General features: G+C 44.1%; 1 protein-coding gene across 3 annotated transcripts in view; it reads right to left on the reverse strand.

Moving 5' to 3' along the window:
* CUNH8orf34 (chromosome unknown C8orf34 homolog) overlaps positions 1-27,243 on the reverse strand; it is a 499,772-nt gene that overhangs the window by 76,777 nt on the left and 395,752 nt on the right. For all 3 annotated transcript variants that reach the window (XM_073679422.1, XM_073679421.1, XM_073679423.1), the window contains exon 11: positions 9,137-9,257. In XM_073679422.1, the coding sequence (XP_073535523.1) occupies positions 9,137-9,257 (121 nt within the window). The remainder of the gene's footprint in view (positions 1-9,136; positions 9,258-27,243) is intronic.

Raw genomic sequence — 27,243 nt, forward strand, 5'->3', positions numbered from 1 at the left:
GACTGGTCCAAAACAATCACTATAAAAGCAATGATTACTGCTCAATCTCTTAAACTTGTGGTTAGATAAGCTGACCTAACTTCAAACGCACGTCCCTCCTACAGAAGTTTACCTGCATGATAGGACAAGAGGGAAATACACAAAAGAGGGCACTGATCAGACTGGTGTGTGACATATTGTCCCAGATAGGAGGGGGGAGCAATGAGGAGCAGCTCCTGTCACACTGAATTACAAGTGTTCTAAAAGTAATAGAAGTGCACTGGACATCTCATCTTTGTAGTTTTTGAGGGCAGGGACAGTACAAATTTCTTTTATCTCCCCGAAGTACCCCGTTTAAGGCTATGTGTGCACACAGTTTTTCAAGGAGTTTTTGGAAGAAATTTTGCAGAAACTCTCCAAATCCTCATTGAAATCTCAAAAGCCCTAAAAAAATGAATTTTTGCTTAACTTCTGCTCTAAAAACACAGTAAAAAACACTGTGTGCACGTAGCCTAAAGGGGTTTTACCTCTTCAAGCTTTTTTAGCCTATAAGCTTGCAATATCTAAAGATAATAAAATCAGCGTTACTGACCTTTCCCGACTTAGCACCACTGCATCCAGTGACTGTTCCCATTAAAGGAAATCTATCACAAGGCTTTTGCTACCCCTTCTGAGAGCAGCATGATGTAGGGATAGAGACTCTGATTCCAGTGATGTCACTTACTGGACTGCTGTTGTCATTTTAATAAAATCACTGTTTTCTCTGTTGCAGATCTACCAGTTCTCTGAATGCCGAGCGCTGTAGAACCCCGGCCACAACTTTGATTGGCAGCTTCCTGTGCACACTGTGCATAGGCAGAAAGCTGCCAATCAGTGGTGGGCGGGATTATACAGAGCTCATGAATATGGAGGACCACATGGCAGCAGGTTTACCAGTCTAATGATAATTTCCTGCTGCGAAAACAGTGTTTTTAAGAAAACTACACTAAGTAGCTCAGTATTTGAAACATTGCTGGAATCAGTATCTCAGTTTAGATGGCAAAAAAGCGTCTGAAAAGACATCGGTGCAGGAAAACAACTGCCGGTGTTTTCCTAAAGCGGCTTCACCTTAAAAAAACAGGCAGGTGCACCGGCTTCTAAAAGACGACATGTGCACATACTGTAGGGGCTAAAGAAACATGAAACAGGAAAACCCAATTATTTTACGTTAAGAAAATTCCAAAGCTGTTCTGTAATTCTGGCCAATATATATGTTCCTGCAAAACTAAAACCTATATGGTTTATGATATACCGTAACTAAAAGCATAATATACAGTACAGACCAAAAGTTTGGACACACCTTCTCATTTAAAGATTTTTCTGTATTTTCATGACTTTGAAAATTCTACATTCACACTGAAGGCATCAAAACTATGGCTTAACACATGTGGAATTATATACTTAACAAAAAGGTGTGAAACAACTGAAAATATGTCTTATATTCTAGGTTCTTCAAAGTAGCCACCTTTTGCTTTGATGACTGCTTTGCACACTCTTGGCATTTTCTTGATGAACTTCAAGAGGTAGTCACCGGAAATAGTTTTCACTTCACAGGTGTGCCCTGTCATGTTTAATAAGTGGGATTTCTTGCCTTATAAATGGGGTTGGGACCATCAGTTCTGTTGTGCAGAAGTCAGGTGGATACAAAGCTGATAGTCCTACTGAATAGACTGTTAGAATTTGTATTATGGCAAGAAAAAAGCAGCAAAGTAAAGAAAAACGAGTGGCCATCATTACTTTAAGAAATGAAGGTCAGTCAGTCCGAAAAATTGGGCAAACTTTGAAAGTGTCCCCAAGTGCAGTTGCAAAAACCATCAAGCGCTACAAAGAAACTGACTTACATGAGGACCGCCCCAGGAAAGGAAAACCAAGAGTCACCTCTGCTTCTGAGGATAAGTTTATCCGAGTCTCCAGCCTCAGAAATCGCAGGTTAACAGCAGCTCAGATTAGAGACCAGGTCAATGCCACACAGAGTTCTAGCAGCAGACACATCTCTACAACAACTGTTAAGAGGAGACTTTGTGCAGCAGGCCTTCATGGTAAAATAGCTGCTAGGAAACCACTGCTAAGGACAGGCAACAAGCAGAAGATACTTGTTTGGGCTAAATAACACAAGGAATGGACATTAGACCAGTGGAAATCTGTGCTTTGGTCTGATGAGTCCAAATTTGAGATCTTTGGTTCCAACCACCGTGTCTTTGTGCGACGCAGAAAAGGTGAACGGATGGACTCTACATGCCTGGTTCCCACCGTGAAGCATGGAGGAGGAGGTGTGATGGTGTGAGGTGCTTTGCTGGTGACACTGTTGGGGATTTATTCAAAATTGAAGGCATACTGAACCAGCATGGCTACCACAGCATCTTGCAGTGGCATGCTATTCCATCCGGTTTGCGTTTAGTTGGACCATCATTTATATTTCAACAGGACAATGACCCCAAACACACCTCCAGGCTGTGTAAGGGCTATTTGACCAAGGAGGAGAGTGATGGGGAGCTACGCCAGATGACTTGGCCTCCACAGTCACCAGACCTGAACCCAATCGAGATGGTTTGGGGTGAGCTGGACCGCAGAGTGAAGGCAAAAGGGCCAACAAGTGCTAAGCATCTCTGGGAACTCCTTCAAGATTGTTGGAAGACCATTTCCGGTGACTACCTCTTGAAGCTCATCAAGAGAATGCCAAGAGTGTGCAAAGCAGTCATCAAAGCAATAGGTGGCTACTTTGAAGAACCTAGAATATAAGACATATTTTCAGTTGTTTCACACTTTTTTGTGAAGTATATAATTCCACATGTGTTAATTCATAGTTTTGATGCCTTCAGTGTGAATGTACAATTTTCATAGTCATGAAAATACAAAAAAATCTTTAAATGAGAAGATGTGTCCAAACTTTTGGTCTGTACTGTACACTGCTCAAAAAAATAAAGGGAACACTCAAATAACACATCCTAGATCTGAATGAATTAAATATTCTCATTGAATACTTTGTTCTGTACAAAGTTGAATGTGCTGACAACAAAATCACTCAAAAATCATCAATGGCATCAAATTTATTAACCAATGGAGGCCTGGATTTGGAGTCACCCCCAAAATTAAAGTGGAAAAACACACTACAGGCTGATCCAACTTTGATGTAATGTCCTTAAAACAAGTCAAAATGAGGCTCAGTATTGTGTGTGGCCTCCACGTGCCTGTATGACCTCCCTACAATGCCTAGGCATGCTCCTGATGAGGTGGCAGATGGTCTCCTGTGGGATCTCCTCCCAGACCTGGACTAAAGCATCCGCCAACTGCTGGACAGTCTGTGGTGCAACGTGACGTTGGTGGATGGAGCGAGACATGATGTCCCAGATGTGCTCAATCGGACTCAAGTCTGGGAAACGGGCGGGCCAGTCCATAGCTTCAATGCCTTCATCTTGCAGGAACTGCTTACATACTCCAGCCACATGAAGCCTGGCATTGTCCTACATTAGGAGGAACCCAGGGCCAACCGCACCAGCATATGGTCTCAAAAGGGGTCTGAGGATCTCTTCTCGGTACCTAATGGCAGTCAGGCTACCTCTGGCGAGCACATGGAGGGCTGTGCGGCCCTCCAAAGAAATGCCACCCCACACCATTACTGACCCACTGCCAAACCGGTCATGCTGAAGGATGTTGCAGGCAGCAGATCGCTCTCCACGGCGTCTCCAGACTATGTCACGTCAGTCACATGGGCTCAGTGTGAACCTGGTTTCATCTGTGAAGAGCACAGGGCGCCAGTGGCTCTTTGCCAATCCTGGTGTTCTGTGGCAAATGCCAAGCGTCCTGCACGGTGTTGGGCTGTGAGCACAACCCCCATCTGTGGACGTCGGGCCCTCATACCACCCTCATGGAGTCGGTTTCTAACCGTTTGTGTAGACACATGCACATTTGTGGCCTGCTGGGGGTCATTTTGCAGGGCTCTGGCAGTGCTCCTCCTGTTCCTCCTTGCACAAAGGAGGAGGTAACGGTCTGGCTGCTGGGTTGTTGCCCTCCTATGGCTCCCTCCACATCTCCTGGTATCTGCTCCATGCTCTGACAGACACATCTACCCTTCTTGCCACAGCTCGCACTGATGTGCCATCCTGGATGAACTGCACTATCTGAGCAACTTTTGTGGGTTGTACTGTAGACTCCGCCTCATGCTACTGTACCTCTAGGGGTGAGAGCAATGGCAAAATGAAAAAGTGACCAAAACAACAACCAAAAAGGATGAGAACAGAGAAATGGTCTGTGGTCACCACCTGCAGAACCACTCCTTTATAGGGGGTATCTTGCTAATTGCCTATCATTTCTACCAGTTGTCTGTTCCATTTGCACAACAGCAGGAGAAATTAATTCACAATTAGTGTTGCTTCATAACTGGACAGGTAGAATTCACAGAAGTGTTATTGACTTGGAGTTACATTGTGTTGTTTAAGTGTTCCCTTTATTTTTTTGAGCAGTGTATTACAAAACTCTTACATTTTCATCATAGCACATGTACCAGAGGCTAATAATACAGCTTTTAATCACAGATAGAATATAGCTACATTCACATAAAGTACAATACTAAGAAAGGAAATTTACATTGATGCCATCAGTACAGAAAAGATTTGGAATAAATAGCTTTTCAAGCTACTTAAGCTGTCCTAGGCAAATACCTCCTTTATTGTGATCAGCACTGGTTAATATTCATTAAATACTGTATATTTCACAATTTTACCAATGCTATTTAAAAACCTAGTTCACATTAGATTATACTGTGTATTGGAGTATAGCTGGTGCCTACAGGTGTTAATCAGCTTGTATGGAAAATCAATGTTCTATATTTTTTCCAAAATGGTATTAAATAAAATGTCACTTTTACCATTAGCTATTAAATAACTGAATAGAAAATGATGCAAGAATCATATTATGATAATATTGTTGCACAAAACTGAGAAACTGGGAAATGCTCAGGAGCTGATAGGGCAGCGAAAAATGTGTCACTGTAAAACTCTTAAGTCTTCATGTGCTCACGTCTCCTGCAGTGTGATGGTTCTCTACGGCCTAATACTACAAGCAATTCACCGGCAGGCAGTTAAGGCAGTAAAGTCAAATGGAAAGGAGAACACGATGTCCTGCCCATGGTGGGAATGATGATTCATGAGCGTAACCCACAAACTGTTTAGTCTTGTCCCTGAGCAAAATAATTCAGGAAGTAATTAAAAGTGTGAAAATGTCATAGTTTACAAAGGTTATATATTTTTATATTAATATCCTTTTTCTGAATAAAAAAAAAAATGAATATTCCCTATTTGACATTACTCTATGTTATTAAAGACTGGAAGTATGCTATCAACATATGACCTAAGCGCATCCATAAGCCTTGCTTCTAACATGAGCATGAGCACAACTATAAGCATTGCAATTAGCATGAGCAAAAGTCAGAGTTTATCAATTTGGGTGCTGTTTGCAATCTCCAGAGGTGTTGTAACACTCCAATTTACACCTGGTGTAAGTGTAGGATGCTAAGCTGGAAGCCACTCATAGCTTCATGCGGCACCAAAAATATATTCAATGGCTTTCTGTAGTGTAGTGGATTATCCAGCCTGCCACTTTTATACTGACAGCCTGCACGATCTATTAAGCATTGATCTATGGCAAACAATGCCATTGTTATACCTCCAACTATAACAGCAATCATCGGCTCTCAACGATCAAGTTGCGGGGAACCGGTGGAATGACAAATGTTTTGTATCTCCATTTTCATTCTTTCGTTGATTGGGCTGAGTGAGGGCTTGTTTTTTGTGTGGTGAGCTCATGGTTTTATTGGTACCAATTTTGTCTTTATACTGTGCTTTGATTGCTTATTACATTTTTTTAGGGAAGTGGAGTGCGCAAAACAACTAAATTCTGGTATTTTGATTTCTTTACTCTTTATGGTGTTTATTATCAGGTTAATTAATTCCATATTTAAATTGATATGTGTTTTTTTTCCTTTTTTATTTTTAACAGGGAAAAATGGGTGATTTGAACTTGAATATATTCTTTAATTCTTTATATTTCTGAAACTTTTTCTTTATTTTTTACATTATTTTTTCGATCCTTTGGGGCACATCAACCTATGATCGTTTGATCGCTTATAATTAACATCTCGGACCCCATTGAGCTCACAGGAGAATCAAGATGACAGCGATGAGGGGATGCATCAGGAGGGACCAATGGGAGACAGTGCGTGGGCATCAGTGTGCATTCCATTGAAATGCCACTGTGAGAGATTGACAGAGGCAATCAAATGGTTAACAGCCATGGCCAGAACTTGGTACCAGGTGCGGCTGTTAGTGACAGATGCCAGCTATATAATATAGCCGATATCTGCTGCATGTGGAGGAAGCTCAATTCCTGAGTCCCCTCCACACGCGATGTCCCATTACCAAGATGTGAATATGATGTCCCTTTGTGGGAAAGGGTTAAAGACCTGTTATTTTTGAAGGCCCTGTCGGAGATTTTGCAATGGGGCCTACATACTTTAAGCTACACCATTTCCTTCAGTGTTCATACATTTATCTGGGCTGTCGATTAGTGGTAAACGTATTTAGTGGGAAAACTCAAGCTTCAGTGAAGGATCTGAATATTGAGATTCAGCATGGACATGTGAAGGAGACAAGGATGGAACCATTTTCTTAAGAAACATAGATAAAATTTAGGACACTGAAGTATAAGTTACTAAAATATAACCTGTCATGTATGAATCTATAACATGGTAGTTTCATCAAAGATAAAGGAAAGTAACTTCCTTTAAAGGGAATCTGTCAGTAGGATAATCCCTCCTAAGAGGTCTATATGGGCATGTAGGTCATAGGAAACTGAATAAAATGATACGCTGATATCTGTGATCCGATGTCTTATTCTAGAGAAATCCACATTTTCCTTATTATGTAAATGAGCTGTTAAGATCTATAGGCCGGACATAAATCTCTCTGAGAGACTGCCTCCAGAGCTTATTGTAAATAAAAGGGAGTGTTACCAAAGTGAAACATATAATGACTGACACTTTGCTCCCCTGATCTACATGTATCACAATGATAACTTGCCCTTTCATTTAAAATAGGAGGCAGAGTCTCAGGCAGGGCCGGCGTCAGCACCCGGCGCACCCGGGCAAATGCCGGGGCCCTGAGCAGGCAGAGGGGCCCACTGGCGGTCGCGCACCCCACTGGGCTATGGGCGGAGGAGAGCGGTGTCAGCGTCCGCCCTTCTCCGCCGCTTGCTCAGGGCCCCGGCAGCTGGATACTTACCTCTCCCCGTGCCTCCGCAGATCCGCTGTCTTCCGGCTCTGCGCTCCCTGTGACGTCTCAGGTCAGAGGGCGCGGTGACGTCTTTACACCGCGCCTTCCCCTGAGCCGTCACAGGGAGCGCTGAGCGGGAAGACGCCGACAACGCTGGAGTTCGGACTCGAGCAGCGGGCAGCGGGCAGCAGGTAGCAGGTGAGGAGAAGGGAGGGGAGTATTTGATTTTTTATTTTTTTAATGTATGGAGGCATGGGGCAGTATAAAGAGAAGGGGGGGGGGGTGGCATCCTCCATGGAGCATTACAAAGAGAGGGGGGGGCATCCTGCATGGGGCATTATAAAGAGAGGGGGGGACATCCTGCATGGGGCATTATAAAGAGAGGGGGGGACATCCTGCATGGGGCATTATAAAGAGGGGGGGGGTGACATCCTGCATGGGGCATTATAAGGTGGGAAACAGCCTGCATGGGGCATTATAAAGGGGGGGGGGGCAGCCTGCATAGTGCATTATGTGGGGGGGAACAGCCTGCATGGAGCATTATAAGGGGGGGGGCAGCCTGTATGGGGCATTATGTGGGGGGTAACAGCCTGCATGGAGCATTAAAAGGGGGGGCCTGTATGGGGCATTATGTGGGGGGTAACAGCCTGCATGGAGCATTATAAGGGGGGGACAGCCTGTATGGGGCATTATGTGGGGGGTAACAGCCTGCATGCAGCATTATATGGGGGCCAGTATCCTGTATGGAGCATTATAAGGGGACCGGTATCCTGTATGGAGCGTTATATGGGGGCCAGTATCCTGTATGGAGTTTTATAAGGGAATCAGTATCCTGTATGGAGCATTATATGGGGGCCAGTATCCTGTATGGAGTTCTATAAGGGGACCAGTATCCTGTATGGAGCCTTATATGGGGGCCTGTATTCTGTATGGAGCCTTATATGGGGGCCAGTATTCCGCATGGAGCCTTATATGGGGGTCAGTATTCCGCATGGAGCCTTATATGGGGGCCAGTATTCTGTATGGAGCCTTATATGGGGGCCAGTATTCCTTATGGGGCCTTATATGGGGGCCAGTATTCTGTATGGGGCCTTATATGGGGGCCAGTATTCCTTATGGGGCCTTATATGGGGGCCAGTATTCCGTATGGGGCCTTATATGGGGGCCAGTATTCCATATGAAGCGTTATATGGGGGCCAGTATTCCGTATGGAGCCTTATATGGGGGCCAGTATTCTGTGTGGAGCGATTCACCGGTTTCTGAGCTATTGTGGAATTTACAATAGATATCACTCATGTAATGTAAGAAGTGAAATCTTTGCATTGTACTATATATATATATATATATATATATATATATATATATATATATATATATATATATATATATAATTTCTCCGCCGTATCTCTGCATCATGAATCGTGGTATGTGTTAAAGGGGCCCACTGAGACTCTTTCGCCCGGGGCCCAGAAAAACCTGGAGCCGGCCCTGGTCTCAGGCAATCTATGTCCCACCCATATACATATATCTTAACATCTAATTTACATATAACGAAAAAAAAGTGTATTACTCTGGAATAAGACATTGGATCGCAGATGTTAAGGTATTCAACTTCTTATGACCTATGTGCCCAGATAGAATATTTAGGAGGGTTGACCCAACTGACAGATTCCCTGTAAAATCTAGCAATAGTCTGAAATTTGCAGGTGTTTTAAAATTAATTCTTCAATAAATGTATTGCAGTTCCCTGATACAATGCAGCTGGATGGGTTACTGAGCTCCCGCTTCAGTTTCAGCCGGATAAAAGCTCGCATCCACCTCAAACACAGTAAAGTGTCGTTTTCAGCACATACCAGCCAGATGCTTTTCCATGCTCTGCAGTTCCTTTGCGGTTAAAGCTTCTTTCAAGAGTTTTTGGTTCGGTGAGCCCCCACTTCTGGCAGACAAGACATCCAAGTCCCAGACTGGTTGACGCTAAAGAAGTTCAAAAAGTGAGAGAATGTACTTTTACAAACAAGCTGAAAATGGAAATAGGAAAGCAATAATTATATGTTCCTTGCACACTGAGATTTTTGGAAACAAGTTGTTTCCTATTAGAAGTGTCTGGTGTCCTGAGCACTTTCAGGAATAGGATGTTAACTGTGTAGAGCTTCAATAATAAATCTTCCATCCAGCTACTCTGTAGATTTATCACACATTGAAAGCCAGGAATAAGTTACAACACATCTATGTCAGACGATCTCCATCATGTGCCTTACACAGATATCATTTTTCAGCTTAATTTCTATTAAATCAATTAATTCAGTGTTGGATCTGGAGAATGCTATACTTAGAAGGGCCTTGGTTTTAAAATGAGACTAATATGTATATGTCAACATTGGAGGTAACTAAAAAAAAAAAGTGTTTCTTAATTATTAATAGTCTCATTTCCACAACATTTATCCGTATGTCTTTAAAGAGGTTTTCTTGTTTCAGAACATTTCTGTTCCCTGACTGCAGTTTGGTTAAAAAACAAACTGCGCTTTACTCACCCTACCTGGGTCCATCGATGAGTCTCTTGTGTATAGGTGATTGCAGTGCTGGTGTCACGTCAGTAACTGAGCTCAGCAGTTCTGCCCATGTTGACTACAAAAGCCACTCAGAACTGCTGAGCTCACTGATTGGCTGTCACGCTCTGTCAATGTGACAACAGCACTGCAGACAATTACCGACATTGTGAGCAGCAGAGGACAGTCAGAACTGGACCCAGGGAGGGTGAGTAAAGCTCAGGGTTTTTTTTGCTTTTTTTTCTAGAACAAACTGCAGCTGGGAGGGAGACATGTTTTTTTAAACTGGAAAACCAATTTAAGGGCATATGGAAAGGTGTTGATGATTACGGTAATACAGGAAAAACCTTATAAATAGGTCATATAGATGTCATGGAATGGAATCGGCCACTCTGAGCCAAAAAAACAGCCACTTAGGCTCTGTTCACATGTCTGTTTATCTTTTCCATTTGCCTGATACATTTAAAACAGAAAAATATAAGGCTATGTGCGCACATTCAGGATTTGATTGCAGAAATTTCTGCAGCGTTTTTCCAGCCAAGAGATGCAGAAACGCTGCAGAAATTTCTGCAATCAAATCCTGAATGTGCACACATAGCCTTATATTTTTCTGAAAAAAATGTGCGTTTTGCTGCGATTTTGATGCATTTTTTATTCGTTTTGTAATGCATTTTTGTACATCAATAAATGCATTTTGGAGCTAAATAAAGATATTTGAAAAAAGAAACGTGTGACATCGCTTTAACCTTTGGATTACTGTCAGACCTGGGTTGAGTATATTGGTTATTTTAAATGATTAAAGAATGTGTCTGTTGTATTTCAAATAAAGTGTTTTACTCTGTGTGTGTGTTTATTTAACTCTTTACTTTACTTTAATTAGGTTTAGTAATGAAAGGGTCTTATTGACACCTTGTCACTAAACAAAAAGGCTAGGTGTCAGCTAAACCAATCGCATTAGCATTCCCATTCATGTAATTCCTGAGGCAGCTGAGAGCTGCTATTTTAAGCCTAGGAAGGTGCATTAGGCAAACATGTTCCCTGGCTATTAATAACAGCTCACAGCTGTTTCGTTAGCCTCTATGTACCGACCCCACGATCAGCAACCAGAAGTGCTTTGGACTCAGCGTATTTACGCTGTATTCTAATGCTACACTTTTGTTGTCAATACATGCGGATCCACTGCATATAATGACACTTCAATCGGTCAAAATCTGCAGCGAAGACAGGTGTCTCCACTACAGAAATTGACAAGCTGGGGGTGAGTTTAGGTAAGTGGCCATGATCAGGAGCCGCTGCAGGTTTGATGCTGTGGGTTTATGCAGCGTCAAACCAGCAGCGTCCAGATGTTACAACATAGTGGACAGTATTTCTAGAAATCCCATGTCCACTATGCGTGCATCTGAGGCTGTGAATCATCCGTGGTCTTTCAGGACCGCATCATGTCAAATTCTCTTGTGGAGTCGCTAGTCTCCGCAACAGAAATTTGACCACTCGAATGTATTGAATGCAGTAATTCTCATGGTTCAGTGAATACATACGGATTTACCTGCGTTCAATAGAACACAGCGTTTTGGACGCAACAAAAATATACTGCGCCCAAAGCACTGCTGCGTCCGGATTGTGGGCATATAGCCTAAAATTTAAAAAAATAGCGTAGGCTCCCGCGTCATTTTCATAACCAGCAGAGGGAAAGCCGACTGCTGGGAACTGATATTAGTAGCCGGGGAAGGGGCCATTAGCCAAAAATGTTCCCTGGCTATTAATAACAGCCCACAGCTGTTTGCTTAGATTTTACTGACTACATTACAGGGAGATCCCAGAAAAAAATTGACGTAGGGTCCACATATAAAATCTAACCAAGGGGACATCAGGAGGACGCCGGACAGGTGAGAATAAGGTGTTTTTTTATTTTAATGTAGATTTTTATTTTTTTACACAGTCACTGACTCGGCTGAGGAGACTACTTCTCCCCTCAGCCGCGCCGCTCTCGCTGTTATCATCAGGAGCAGCGGTTGGATGATGGGAGAAGTAGTCTTATTCCTCGGCCCGGGTACCATACTTTGTGCGTTTTTGCGCTGCAGAAACGCTACAAAGAATGGATATGCTGTGGATTTTAACACAATGACAATCCTGAGCGGAAAATTCCAGATCATGTGCACAGCAAATTAGGATTGTCATTGCATTAGCTCCCAGATGGATTACTTAGCGTTTTTGGTCCATTTCCACGAGAAAACAAATGCTGCGAAAAATGCAACAAAAAAGCACAGTGTGCACATAGCCTAACAGATAAGCAGAAACAGCGTCCTGTTCATTCCTGTGTCAAAAGGAAGCAGAGGGGTCCCATTCATTTATATGGGTTCTATCTAATTTCCGTTTGTTGTTTATTTTTAGAATCGAAAAAAATAGACCAACATGCAGAACTTTTGCTTAAAAAATAAACAACAAACAGAAAAACAATGGAAAAGATAAATAGACGTGTGAAAAGAGCCTAGATGTCAGGTCACCAAGGGTCAGATAAATGGATACTTATCTGAATAACTGCATGTAATACTTTATTTCCCCTGTAGTGGCCACTCTAGAGAATATCAGCAGCTGACAATTCAAATCTGGTAAGATCTTATCGCCAGTTGTGTCTTTTGTTAATCCCTTAGTGATGGAGTAAATTCTGACCTTAATGACCAGGCCAAATTTTAAAATTCTGACCACTGTCACTTTATGAGGTAATAACTCTGGAACGCTTCAATGGATCCCACTGATTCTAAGAATGTTTTTTGGTGACATATTGGACTTGTTGTTCGATATGACTTGCGTTTATTTGTGAAAATTTGAAAAATTTCACAGATTTTCAAACTTTTAATATTTATGCCCTTAAACCAGAGAGATGTCACGCAAAATAGTTAATAAATAACATTTACCACATGTCTACTTTACATCACCACAATTTTTGAAACATATTTTTTTTTTCCTTAGGAAGTTAGAAGAGTTAAAAGTTGACCAGCAATTTCTAATTTTTCCCACAAAATTTACAAAACCATTTTTTTTTTTAGGTAAGTGACTTTGGGGGGGCTGTATGGCAGAAAATACCCAAAAGACATCATTCTAAAAACTGCACCCCTCAAGATGCTCAAAACCACATTCTAGAAGTTTATTAACCCTTCAGGTGCTTCACGGAAACTGAAGCAATGTGGAAGGAAAAAATGAACATTTAAGTCTAAAGTAAGTTTTTTGCGAAAAAAACTTACATTTTTTTATTTTCACAAGGGTAACAAGAGAAAGTGGACCGCAAAATTTGTTTTGCACTTTCTCCCGAGCACGCCAATACCCCATATGTGTGGGAAAACTACTGCTTGGGCACACGGCAGAGCTCGGAAGGGAAGGAGCATCGTTTGACTTTTTGAACGCAAAATTGGCTGGAATCGAGAGCAGACACCATGTCACGTTTAAAGAGCCCCTGATGTGCTTAAACAGTGGAAAATCTCACAAGTGACCTCATTTTGGAAACCACACCCCTCAAGGATTTTATCCAGGGGTATAGTGAGCATTTTGAACCCACAAGTACGACATAGAATTTGATAACATTAGGTTGTCATATTGAGTACATTGTCATGAGTGTTGAGCACAAGTGCTCGCTACTCCAGTTTGCATCGGGTGCTCGGGTATGCACCGAGTATCGAGTGTGCTCAAGTGACATGCTCAAGTCTCCACCCCGCATGTTTCGCGTCTGTTATACGTACATAAAAAAAAATGCAGAGACACGTGATACTCAATGCATTCCCGAGCACCTGATGCAAACTCGAGTAGCGAGCACTTGCGCTCAACACTAGCCATCATATCGTCATCTTCTTTTTTTACTTTTGAAAACCCACCAATCCTAACACAATCGTAACACCAAACCTAACCTTAGCATAACCCTAACCTGAACCCCAACCCTAACCCTAACCCTAACAAAACCCTAACCCCAACCCAACCCTATCCCCAACTCTAACACAACCGTAATCCCAACCCTAACACAACCTTAACCCCAACCCTAACACAACCTTAACCCAAACCCTAACACAACCCCAACGCTAACACAAACATATCACAACCCTATCACAAACCTATCACAACCCCAACCCTAACAGCAACCATAACCCCAACCCTAACCCTGACTGCAAATAATGAAAAAATATATATACAGGTGCTTCTCACAAAATTAGAATATCATCAAAAATTAAATATCAGTTCTTCAATACAAAAAGTTAAACTCATATTATATAGAGTCATTGCAAACAGAGTGATCTATTTCAAGTGTTTATTTCTGTTAATGTAGATGATTATGGCTTACAGCCAATGAAAACACAAAAGTCATTATCTCAGTAAATTAGAATAATTAATAAAAAACACCTGCAAAGGCTTTCCACACATTTAAATAGGTCCCTTAGTCTGTTTCAGTAGGCTCTACAATCATGGGGAAGCCTGCTGACTTGATATATGTTCAGAAGGTAGTCATTGACACACTCCACAAGGAGGGTAAGCCACAAAGGGCATTGCTAAAGTAGCTGGCTGTTCACAGAGTGCTGTATCCAAGCATATTAATGGAAAGTTTAGTGGAAGGAAAAAGTGTGGTAGAAAAAGGTGCACAAGCAACCGGGTTAACTGCAGCCTTGAAAGGATTGTTCAGAAAAGGCCAGTCAAAAATTTGGGGGAGATTCACAAGGAGTGGACTGCTGCTGGAGTCATTGATTCAAGAGCCACCACACACAGACGTATCCAGGACATGGGCTACAAGTGATGCATTCCATCTGTCAAGCCACTCATGACCAATAGACAACGCCAGAAGCGTCTTACCTGGGCCAAGGAGAAAAAGACCTGGACTGATGGTCAGTGGTCCAAGGTGTTGTTTTCAGGTGAAAGTAAATTTTGCATTTCTTTTGGAAATCAAGGTCCCAGAGTCTAGAGGAAGAGTGGAGAGGCACACAATCCAAGCTGCTTGAGGTCTAGTGTGAAGTTTCCACAATCAGTGATGGTTTGGGGAGCCATGTCATCTGCTGGTGTAGGTCCACTGTGTTTTATCAAGACCAAAGTCAGCGCAGCCGTCTACCAGGATATTTTAGAGCACTTCATGCTTCCCTCTGCCGACAAGCTTTATAGAGATGGAAATTTCATTCTCCAGCAGGACTTGGCACCTGTCCACACTGCTAAAAGTACCAATACCTGGTTTAAAAACAACAGTATCACTGTGTTTGATTGGGCAGCAAACTCGCCTGACCTTAACCCCATAGAGAATCTATGGGGTATTGTCAAGGGGAAGAGGAGAGACACCAGACTCAACAATGCTGTTAAGCTGAAGGCTGCTATCAAAACACCCTGGGCTTCCATGACACCTCAGCAGTGCCACAGGCTGATCGCCTCCATGCCACGCCGCATTAATGCAGTAATTGATGCAAAAGGAGCCCCGACCAAGTATTGAGTGCATTTACGGAACATACATTTCAGTAGGCCAACATTTCGGATTTTAAAAACATTTTTCAAGCTGTTGTTATAACGTATTCTAATTTACTGAGATAATGGCTTTTGTGTTTTCATTGTCTGTAAGCCATAATCATCAACATTAACAGAAATAAACACTTGAAATAGATCACTCTGTGTAAGGATCTGAACCATATACCTGTTCAGCCTGGCTTGCCCTTATCCAAGATTGAGTTGACAGCTTCACGGGGGCCATCTTGTTTCCTGTCTGACATTTCCTGGTTCCCATTTGCTGGATAAAGGGACTCTGTCCACTATACCTTTCTTGTGTATCTCGTGCTTCACCTGTTGCCAAACTTGGAGGACTTGTATTGTACTTACCTCTTCTCATCATCAGGGTTCCCCGTCTGCTACTTATCTACCGTTCGTCTGAAGATTCGACTCGTTCAGATCTGCCATGCATCTATCTCCATTGCGGCTCTCCGCAAGGAGCTCAGTCTGTACTCCGGATCCTTGGACTTTGCATTTCTGGACCTTGAATACTTATCGGTTTGTACAAGACATCAGATCTGTTTCTAGAGACTGGATTTGCTTATCATTTATTACTAAATCCTGATTGCTACAATATACTTATTAAGACTTGATATACCGTGTTTGTTTTCACTCTGACCCATGCCATCGGTCTCCATAGCATCAAGGAGTATATGTTTGACAGGATACACAAACCATTAAAAGAATGGAGTTCGCTGGGTCAGATTCTGTGGAGGTGCGTATGAGAAAAATATGCACATGTCACAGGACTTCATGGGGAGCTTCAGGCTACTAAAACAAAAGTGGTGGCATTAGAGTCGCAACTTAACCATAATGCTAATATGGCCGATACATCTATTCAGGCGTTAGCTACTCGCCTCTCAGACCTAGAGACTGTAGCCCCAGTCCCGGTTTCAGTGTCGGTTCCAGCTCCGGTTCTGGATTTCCCTAAGCTCCCGCCATTCAGGTATGTTGGTGAACGAGAAAAATTTTGAGGATTCCTAAATCAGTGTCAGCTGTATTTTACAGCGCATGCGGCTCAGTTTCTAACAGAACGAGACAAGGTGTTAACTATGATAATGTTGTTAACCAACAAGGCTCTTGACTGGGCAAACCCTTTGATTGAAACCAATGATGCATGTTTAAATTCTCTAAAAGACTTTATTGTTGCAATGGGTCAGATGTTCGATGATCCCAATTGAAATGCCATGGCAGAAACTGCATTATTGGTACTCCAGCAGGGAAAGCGTCCTGTCGTGGAATACGCAATGGAATTTCGGAGGTGGGTGCTGAACACTACATGGTGCGACTCGGCAAGATACGCAGTGTTTAGGAGGGGTTTATCCGCTGAAATTAAGGACGAACTGGCTCGTGGAGAGTCACCTGTTGCCCTGGGTGACTTCATAAATCATTGTATCCGGATAGATATTCATCTCGCAGAACGTCGGCAAGAGAGATGGGCAGATTCTAACCGTAACAACTTGTTATCCCTTCCTTCTCCTTCCAGGGAAGCTCAAAATAAGTCCTTTCTCCAGGCAGAGTCGGAACCTATGCAGGTTGATGCAATTCGAAGAACTCCCCCAGACGCACGCAAGGAACATCGTTTAAAATCTATGTTTCTACTGCGGAAAATCGGGTCACTATATTTCGAATTGTCCCAGTAAGAATCACAGAACTACGGCTGCAGTAATCGAATGCGATTTTTCAGACGTATCTTCAGTAATTTCTCACCCAATTTCTCCCAGGAATAAAGTAACTGACACAAATCACGAATTCTCTGACGGTACTTCAGAAGCATCCTCACCTGTGAATGCAGCCATTTTTTCAATAAGTTCCACTACTTCGGCCTCAGATGTGTCAAAGAAGGATTCACACTGTTATATCCCCATCAAAATATGGATTCAATCCTGCTGGGTTACTAGTTCCGCTATGGTAGACTCTGGAGCCAGCGGCAATTTCATGGACATTACATTCACTAAAAAACACGGTATACGTTCACCGAAGAGGGTTTCACAAGTATTAATGGAGACCGCAGATGGGTTCCCGTTAGCATCCGGGCCAGTAGATCTTGAAACAACATCATTGAAGGTCCGAATGGGGGCGGATCAATCAGAAAGAATGTCGTTTTTGTTGATTTCTTTTCCTCACTTTCCCATAATCTTAGAATTACCGTGGCTACAACTGCAAAACCCTATTATCAACTGGGACACAAAGGAATTACAGTTTCCAGGAAGCCAGATACCACCCGGAGAACTAGCTTTAATCAGGTCAGTGCGCACAGTTAACTTAAATCTACCAGTAGAATACCAAGATTTCGTAGATGTATGTAGCAAGAAGAATGCGGACAAGCTGTCACCACATCGGCCGTACGACTGTCCCGTGGAACAACTACCTGGCGCCGCGATTCCGTTCAGTAACATTTATCCTTTGGCCGGACCAGAATTAAAAGCTCTCAAGGAGTATATCGATGAGAACTTAGCCAAGGGATTTATACGACCAACTTCCTCCCCAGCAGGTGCTCCAATCTTCTTCGTGAAAAAGAAGGATGGTTCACTCCGACCATGTATTGATTACCGAGAGCTCAACAAAATTATGATTAGAAACTCTTATCCGCTTCCACTAATTCCCGAATTACTTGAGAGGGTACGACATGCTAAGATTTTCACAAAGTTAGACCTCCGTGGAGCATACAATCTAGTACGGATTCGCCCTGGTGACGAATGGAAGACAGCCTTCCGGTCACGCTATGGACATTATGAGTATCTCATTATGCCTTTCGGGCTTCGTAACGTGCCTTCTACGCTTCAACACTTAGCAAACGATATTTTCAGAGACATACTCGATATTTTTGTTGTGGTTTATTTGGATGACATTTTAATTTTTTCCAGCAACATCGAGGATCATCAGCAACATGTGAGAACGGTCTTGGATCGTTTACAGCAAAATGAGTTGTACATCAAGTTGGAGAAATGCGAGTTCCACAAGACGGAAATCCAATGTTATCTCTCTCCAGGGTCTTAGCATGGATGCAAGCAAGACTCAAGCCATTCAGGAGTGGCCAATTCCCAAGACAGTGAAGGAGGTGCAACGATTTATTGGATTAGCCAATTTTTACAGACGGTTCATAAATTTTTTTTCGGAGATAGTCACACCCATTACTCAACTGACTCGGAAGAAGACGCCATTTGTCTGGTCGCCACAAGCGCAGACAGCATTTTCCAGGTTGAAGTCTAAATTTACATCAGCTCCTATTCTCATACACCCGGACCCAGATAGGGCCTTCATAATGGAAGTGGATGCCTCAGACTGTGCTCTAGGGGCCATACTCTTGCAAAGAACAGGTGAGAAAGAGCTTTTACATCCTTGTGCTTTTCTTTCACAGAAATTATCATCTGCGGAAAGGAATTCTGACATTGGAAACAAAGAGCTGTTGGCCATTATAACTGTATTCAAAGAATGGAGACACCTGCTACAGGGGGCATCTCAACAGATTGTCATACTTACAGACCACCGTAATCTTGAATTCATGAGGTCGGCAAGGTGTATAAAACCCAGACAGGCCCGGTGGAATCTCTTTCTCAATCAGTTTAATTTTATTATTTCCTATAGGCTGGGCTATCGCAATGGGAAAGCCGATGCATTGTCTAGAATTCACATTTGTAACTCCGGCTTTACCTCAGAGAACCATACTCTCGGAAAGTAACTTTATAGGCGTGTTACACAATCAAGATCTACTAACGAGTATTAAGGAGGCATACGTTGCAGATCCGTTTCTGATTCAACCACCTTGTCAGGTAAATATAACCTTGAAAAATAGACTTTGGTTACAGGGACAGCGCCTGTATATCCGGGAAACAGTTAGATTAAGTGTGCTAAAATTAATGCATGACTCTAAGATTGCTGGCCACAGAGGTGTCCAGAAGACTCAGGAATTCATGTCTCGCTTCTTTTGGTGGCTGACCTATCGGAAAGACGTTCAGCATTACGCTTCATCATGTAAGGTACAGTACAGCCCAAAAGTTTGGACACATCTTCTCATTTAAAGATTTTTCTGTATTTTCATGACTATGAAAATTGTACATTCACACTGAAGGCATCAAAACTATGAATTAAAACATGTGTAATTATAAACTTAACAAAAAAGTGTGAAACAACTGAAAATATGTCTTATATTCTAGGTTCTTCAAAGTAGCCACCTTTTGCTTTGATGACTGCTTTGCACACTCTTGGCATTCTCTTGATGAGCTTCAAGAGGTAGTCACCATAAATGGTCTTCCAATAATCTTGAAGGAGTTCCCAGAGATGGTTAGCACTTGTTGGCCCTTTTGCCTTCACTCTTTGGTCCAGCTCACCCCAAACCATCTCGATTGGGTTCAGGTCTGGTGACTGTGGAGGCCAGGTCATCTGGCGTAGCACCCCATCACTCTCCTCCTTGGTCAAATAGCCCTTACACAGCCTGGAGGTGTGTTTGGGGCCATTGTCCTGTTGAAAAATAAATGACGGTCCAACTAAACGCAAACCAGATGGAACAGCATGCCGCTGCAAGATGCTGTGGTAGCCATGCTGGTTCAGTATGCCTTCAATTTTGAATAAATCCCCAACAGTGTCACCAGCAAAGTACCCCCACACCATCACACCTCCTCTTCCATGCTTCACAGTGGGAACCAGGCATGTAGAGTCCATGCGTTCACCTTTTCTGCGTCGCACAAAGACACAGTGGTTGGAACCAAAGATCTCAAATTTGGACTCATCAGACCAAAGCACAGATTTCCACTGGTCTAATGTCCATTCCTTGTGTTCTCTAGCCCAAACAAGTCTCTTCTGCTTGTTGCCTGTCCTTAGCAGTTGTTTCCTAGCAGTTATTTTACCATGAAGGCCTGCTGCACAAAGTCTCCTCTTAACAGTTGTTGAAGACTGTAACATACCTGGCGGCGTCCTTGCATAGTGGTCCATTTCCCACTGTGCAGGAGCGCGCACTTGATCTCCTGTCCGGAATGTCTCTCTGGCTTCCCTCCATGCTGTCTGTTTGTGTCTGTCTCTGCTGCCTAAGGGCGGCGCCCGATCACTTCCTGCTTTTTGTACCTGCTGTGGGTCACACCCCTTGTGCGTCCTCAGCCTATTGCTGTCTGACACTTGGTATATAGCTCAGCAGCTCCCTTCTATCCCTGCCTGAGCATAGTGTTTTCCTTCAGTGTGTGCTTGCACTCTGAAGGTGCCAGGTCCCGTCTTTGTTTCCTTGTCTGCCTTTCCTGGAGGCTGTATTTCCAGGCCTGTCTGAACTTAGTCCTGTATGTCTCCTGCTTTGCGGTATTAGTTCCCGTGTCTGAACTAAGTCCTGTATGTCTCCTGCTTTTCGGTATTAGTTCCCGTGTCTGAACTGAGTCCTGTATGTCTCCTGCTTTTTGTATCAGTTCCCGTGTCTGTACTGAGTCCTGTATGTCTCCTGCTTTTTGTATCAGTTTCCGTGTCTGAACTGAGTCCTGTATTTCTCCTGCTTTGCGGTATTAGTTCCCGTGTCTGAACTAAGTCCTGTATGTCTCCTGCTTTTTGTATCAGTTCCCGTGTCTGAACTGAGTCCTGTATGTCTCCTGCTTTTTGTATCAGTTCCCGTGTCTGAACTGAGTCCTGTATGTCTCCTGCTTTGCGGTAATCAGCTCCCGTGTCTGAACTGTGTCCTGTATGTCTCCTGCTTTGCGGTATTAGTTCCCGTGTCTGAACTAAGTCCTGTATGTCTCCTGCTTTGCGGTATTAGTTCCCGTGTCTGAACTGAGTCCTTTCTGTGTTCTTTTGTCTGTCCTGTCTGAACACGCTCCTTGCCTGTTCGTTCCGCCTCTCTGGGGGCCGTATTCCCAGACCCGCTCCTGTATCCCGCTGCAGTGTCGGTCTCCGCCGTACACTCAGTTCCAGTCTGAACACTCTCCTGTCCTTTACCTGTTTTGCCTCTATGTCCGTTCCCTTCCTTTTTCTGCAGAGTCTGAACTCGTACCTAACTCCTGCTTGTTTTCTCTGCAAGTACTGTGTGAGTATCTGGCTCTGTCTTTCCCTTCCTGTCTGTTCTGTGTGAACAGAGCCCTGTCCTCCCTGCTCAGCCTTGTCTGCACTCTAGCAGTGCTTGCCTGTAACCCTCTGCCTGTATTGTTCCTGAGTCCCGGTGTGTACTGGGTCCTATCCCGCCTGTGTTCCTACCTGCTAGTGCCTCCCTGTCTGCACTCTAGCTGTGCTTGCCTTTACCCCCCTGCCTGCATACCCGCCTGCCTGCATACCAGTCGTGCCTGCCTATACCCACCAGTCTGTGTGCCAGCCTACCAGCCTGTTCCTGTATTCCCCTGTGTGGGTCAACAGCCGTGTCCGGGGTCTGTCCTGGAGTAGCACCTGGTCCCTCTGCTCGGTTCCTCCTTGGTGCACTGGCGTCGTATGCCGTCGTGCGACCCTGGTCGGATCGGGTGAATACTTAGTCACGCCCCTCCAGGCATTCACTCTCCGGCACGGTCCAGTGGAATCACTACCAATCACACGCACACGCCGCTTAGCCCGGGCGTGTGCATAACAAAGACATGTGTCTGCTGCTCGAACTCTGTGTGGCATTGACCTGGTCTTTAATCTGAGCTACTGTTAACCTGCGATTTCTGAGGCTGGTGACTCGGATAAACTTATCCTCAGAAGCAGAGCTGACTCTTGGTCTTCTTTTCCTGGGGCGGTCCTCATGTGAGCCAGTTTCTTTGTAGCACTTGATGATTTTTGCAACTGCACTTGGGGACACTTTCAAAGTTTTCCCAATTTTTCGGACTGACTGACCTTCATTTCTTAAAGTAATGATGACCACTCATTTTTCTTTACTTAGCTACTTTTTTCTTGCCATAATACAAATTCTAACAGTCTATTCAGTAGGACTATCAGCTGTGTAGCCACCAGACTTCAGCACAACACAACTGATGGTCCCAATCCCATTTATAAGGCAAGAAATCCCACTTATTAAACCTGACAGGGCACACCTGTGAAGTGAAAACCATTTCCGGTGACTACCTCTTGAAGCTCATCCAGAGAATGCCAAGAGTGTGCAAAGCAGTCATCAAAGCAAAAGGTGGCTTCTTTGAAGAACCTAGAATATAAGACATATTTTCAGTTGTTTCACACTTTTTTGTTAAGTATATAATTCCACATGTGTTAATTCATAGTTGTGATGCCTTCAGTATGAATGTACAATTTTCATAGTCATGAAAATACAGAAAAATCTTTAAATGAGAAGGCGTGTCCAAATTTTTGGTCTGTACTGTATGTGCAAGATCAAAAGTTCCCCACTCCTCACCTACTGGACTGTTACAACCCCTTTCTATTCCATCTCGTCCCTGGGGGTCTATTTCAATGGATTTTATCATAGAGTTGCCTACGTCAAAAGGAAAGAACACTATTCTAGTAGTAGTCGACCGGTTAACTAAGGCTGCTCATTTCATTCCCTGTACTGGTTTACCAACAGCCAAACAGACAGCGGATCTTATTGTACAAAATGTCTCTCGGCCAAATGGAGTTCCTGATGAAGTGGTATCGGATCGAGGGGTCCAATTTACCTCAAGATTTTAGCGAAGCTTTTGTGCTGCTCTGGACATCAAGGTAAATTTGTCATCTACTTTCCATCCGCAGTCTAACGGCCAAACTGAATGGAATCAGACCTTGGAGCAGTACTTGCGTTGTTACATATGCCACTTACAGGATGATTGGGTGAACTTACTCCTGTTGGCCGAATTCACGTATAACAATTCACAGAGTGCGTCCACCAAACAGTCTCCGTTTTTTGCTAACAAGGGGTACCATCCCAGCATTCTCCCTCGATTCCCGATAGACACGTCCATACCCGCAGTAGCCGCCTGGATTACGCATCTTCAACAGAATTTGGATGTTTTGAAACAAACACTGGCTACAGCTCAAGAGAGATACAAGAGGGCGGCAGACAGGTTCCGTAAGCCAGCACCGACATACAAGGTAGGAGACATGGTTTGGCTTTCAACAAAAAAATTAAAACTAAGGATTCCAACGTCTAAACTGGGGCAGAAGTATGTTGGGCCATACAAAATCAGCAGCGTAGTAAGTTCTGTAGCCTGCCTACTCAAGTTGCCAAAATCTCTGAAAATACACCCTGTTTTTCATGTCTCCCTGTTTAAACCGGTAGCACCAAATCCCTTTCCCGGACGTACACCTGTTCCACCTGATCCGGTTATTATTGACGGGCAAGAAGAATTTGTCGTGGAGGGGATCATCGATTCTCGGATCCATAGGTGACAGGTTCAGTATTTGGTAAAATGGCAAGGGTACCCATCGGAGAATTCCTGGGAACCTCAGGAGAATATTTACGCTACCCGCCTGATCGAACAGTTCCACAGCAGATACCCCAATAAACCGGCTCTGAGGTCATCCGGAGGACATCTTTTAAGGGGGGAGAAATGTAAGGATCTGAACCATATACCTGTTCTGCCTGGTCTTGGCCCTTAGCCAAGATTGAGTTAACAGCTTCACGGGGGCCATCTTGTTTCCTGTCTGACATTTCCTGCTTCCTGTTTGCTGGATATATAAAGTGACTCCGTCCACTATACCTTTGCTTGTGTATCTCGTGCTTCACCTGTTGCCAAGCTTGGAGGACTTGTATTGTACTTGCCTCTTCTCATCATCGGGGTTCCCTGTCTGCTACTTATCTACCGTTCGTCTGAAGATTTGACTCGTTCAGATCTGCCCTGCATCTATCTCCATCACGGCTTGCTCTCCGCAAGGAGCTCAGTCTGTACTCCGGATCCTTGGACTTTGCATTTCTGGACCTTGAATACTTATCGGTTTGTACAAGACATCAGATCTGTTTCTAGAGACTGGATTTGCTTATCATTTATTACTAAATCCTGATTGCTACAATATACTTATTAAGACTTGATATACCGTGTTTGTTTTCACTCTGACCCATGCCATTGGTCTCCATAGCATCAAGGAGAATATGTGTGACACTCTGTTTGTAATGACTCAATATAATATGAGTTTCACTTTTTGTATTGAAGAACTGAAATAAATTAAATTTTTGATGATATTCTAATTTTGTGAGAAGCACCTGTATATATATTTTATTATTTTATTTAACTTAGGGGATGACAAAGGGGGATTTGATTTACTAATGTTTCATTTTTGATCACTGTGATAGGGTCTATCACAGTGATCGAAAGGAATCAATAGGAAAAACTCCCTATTGTTGCTGGGTACCGGTTGGCAGATCTAGGCGGGTGTATTGCGCATGCGCCTCTCATTTTTTTTCCAGGAAGATGATGAGGAGGGTAGCGGGACAGAGCAGGAGGCACCAGGGGATGGCGGAGGTACCGGATGGGCTCGGGGAACATCATGTATATCATGTCAGAAGAGAGAGAAATTATCACTATTATTAACAGTGGGCACAGTATTTTTTCCATGATCGCTGTTAAACACTGAATAACGGCAATTATATGATCGAGGACCGGAAAATTAGGTCTAATCATGTTCTCCAGGGTCTCAGCTACTGGGACCTCGGAGATTTTCCTACTCTGGGAGGGCGCTATACCCTTATTCCTGATCGCAGTTTTAAAACGGCAATGAGGGAATAAGGCCACCATTTTAATACGTATCGGTGGTAGTTAAGGGGATAAAGTGACATGATTGTTTTTTTTGTTTCAAGGAGAATAAATTGGCAATTCATTTTTCTGAAGTTAACAAAATGTGTTTTTGTATAACGAGTTGTATAACAATTCTTATAACTCTGCATTGTGTCGTTCCTCTGCTATTCTGGAAATGTGAAAAATAATTGACAACTGTGTATTAACAATCTCATTGTCAATAGAGTGTCTCTGCACAATCAGCGACTGTCCTATCAGTGTTCATTTTCAGACTTTGCAGGGGCACTACCCATTAATTCATACATTTTCAAAGGGAAGAACAAAACAGCAGCACATTGCAGTTATAAGAAAAGATTCTTCACAATTGTTACTTCATAGGAAATACAAGTAATTACCAAATCTGACATATCAGGAGATCATTTTTCAGACCAGATCATCCTTTAAGGAGGTGGCTAATGACATTGTTGTTTTTAATTTTTAAAGCAATAGTTTTCTTCTTCATATAGCAATCATTTCTTATTATTTATATAATGACAACATATCCCCGGTTGAATACTATACTGCTGAAGGGCAGATGCAGAAGGCCAAGTGCGATCCAACAAAACATCGAATTTCACTCGGACCAATGTTATTCTATGGGGCTGTGCACATGTATGATTTTCTCATTGGATAGAGTGTGTCCAAGGAAAAAAAAATCTCTGCATGCCTGAGTTTGATCCGATATTTGGATAGCACTCGGCCATGCAAATCAATGAGTGCATAGAAATCATCAGACTGCACTCGGATGACATTGGAGTGCAGTCCAATTTCCATGAACTGACAGAATGGAGAAGATTGAGAATTTTTTTTCTCCATCTTCTCCTCAGTGGCCTGAATCCAAATAAGAACCTCTAAGATATTATGTACTAATGCATATGAAGCTGCTAAGTACTGCAACACACTGTCCAGGTTCTCACTGATGCCCTGATTTACAGTGTGTTATGCACACGCCCGGGCTGAGCGGCGTGTGCGTGTGATTGTAGTGATTCCACTGGACCATGAACCGGAGAGTGCCTGGAGGGGCGTGACTAAGTATCTGGCCGATCCGACCAAGATGGCACGACGGCATACGACGCCAGTGCACCAGGGAGAAACCGGGCAGAGGGACCAGGTGCTACTCCAGGTCAAACTCCGGACACGGGGGTTGACCCACACAGGGATTACTGGATCAGGCTGGTTAGGCTGGCGCACAGACTGGAGGGTATAGGCAGGCACGACTGGTATGCAGGCAGGCGGGTAAAGGCAAGCGCAGCTAGAGTGCAGACAGGGAGGCACTAGCAGGTAGGAACACAGGCGGGATAGGACCCAGTACACACTGGGACTCAGGAACAATACAGGTAGAGGGGTACAGGCAAGCACAGCTAGAGTGCAGACAGGGAGGCACTAGCAGGTAGGAACACAGGCGGGATAGGACCCAGTACACACTGGGACTCAGGAACAGGCAGGTTAGGCTGGCACAGACTGGTGGATATAAGCAAACACGGCAGGTATGCAGATGGGTGGATACAGGCGAGTATGCAGGCAGGGAGGTACTGGCCGAAAGGACGGGCTGGAGCACAGAAAGGTTAAGACCCAGTACAGACTGGGTCACAGAACCGCAGATGCGGTAGACAACCACAGCAGAGAGGGAACGCCCGAAGCGGTGGGCAAGAACAGAGCAGGACGGGGCTGCAGGAGCAGCGAGCACAAGCAGGGCAGGACAGGACTGCCGGAGCAGCGGGCAGAAGCAGGGCAGGACAGGACTGCCGGAGCAGCGGGCAGAAGCAGGGCAGGACAGGACTGCCGGAGCAGCGGGCAGAAGCAGGGCAGGACAGGACTGCCGGAGCAGCGGGCAGAAGCAGGGCAGGACAGGACTGCCAGAGCAGCGGGCAGAAGCAGGGCAGGACAGGACTGCCAGAGCAGCGGGCAGAAGCAGGGCAGGACAGGACTGCCGGAGCAGCGGGCAGAAGCAGGGCAGGACAGGACTGCCGGAGCAGCGGGCAGAAGCAGGGCAGGACAGGACTGCCGGAGCAGCGGGCAGAAGCAGGGCAGGACAGGACTGCCGGAGTAGCGGGCAGAAGCAGGGCAGGACAGGACTGCCGGAGCAGCGGGCAGAAGCAGGGCAGGACAGGACTGCCGGAGCAGCGGGCAGAGGAGTCAGAGCAGGCTAGGCTGAGTAGGGGGTACAGGGCTCTGTTCACACGGAACAGACAGGAAGGGAAAGGCAGAGCCAGACACCCACAGGGTACTTGCAGTGAAGTAGCGAGTGGACCACAAACTCACAAACGGGAGTACAGA

This window comes from Phyllobates terribilis, unplaced genomic scaffold, assembly GCF_046119375.1.
Source record: "Phyllobates terribilis strain yellow unplaced genomic scaffold, ASM4611937v1 Scaffold_4__5_contigs__length_816908805, whole genome shotgun sequence".
NCBI classification, from domain to species: Eukaryota; Metazoa; Chordata; class Amphibia; order Anura; family Dendrobatidae; genus Phyllobates; species Phyllobates terribilis.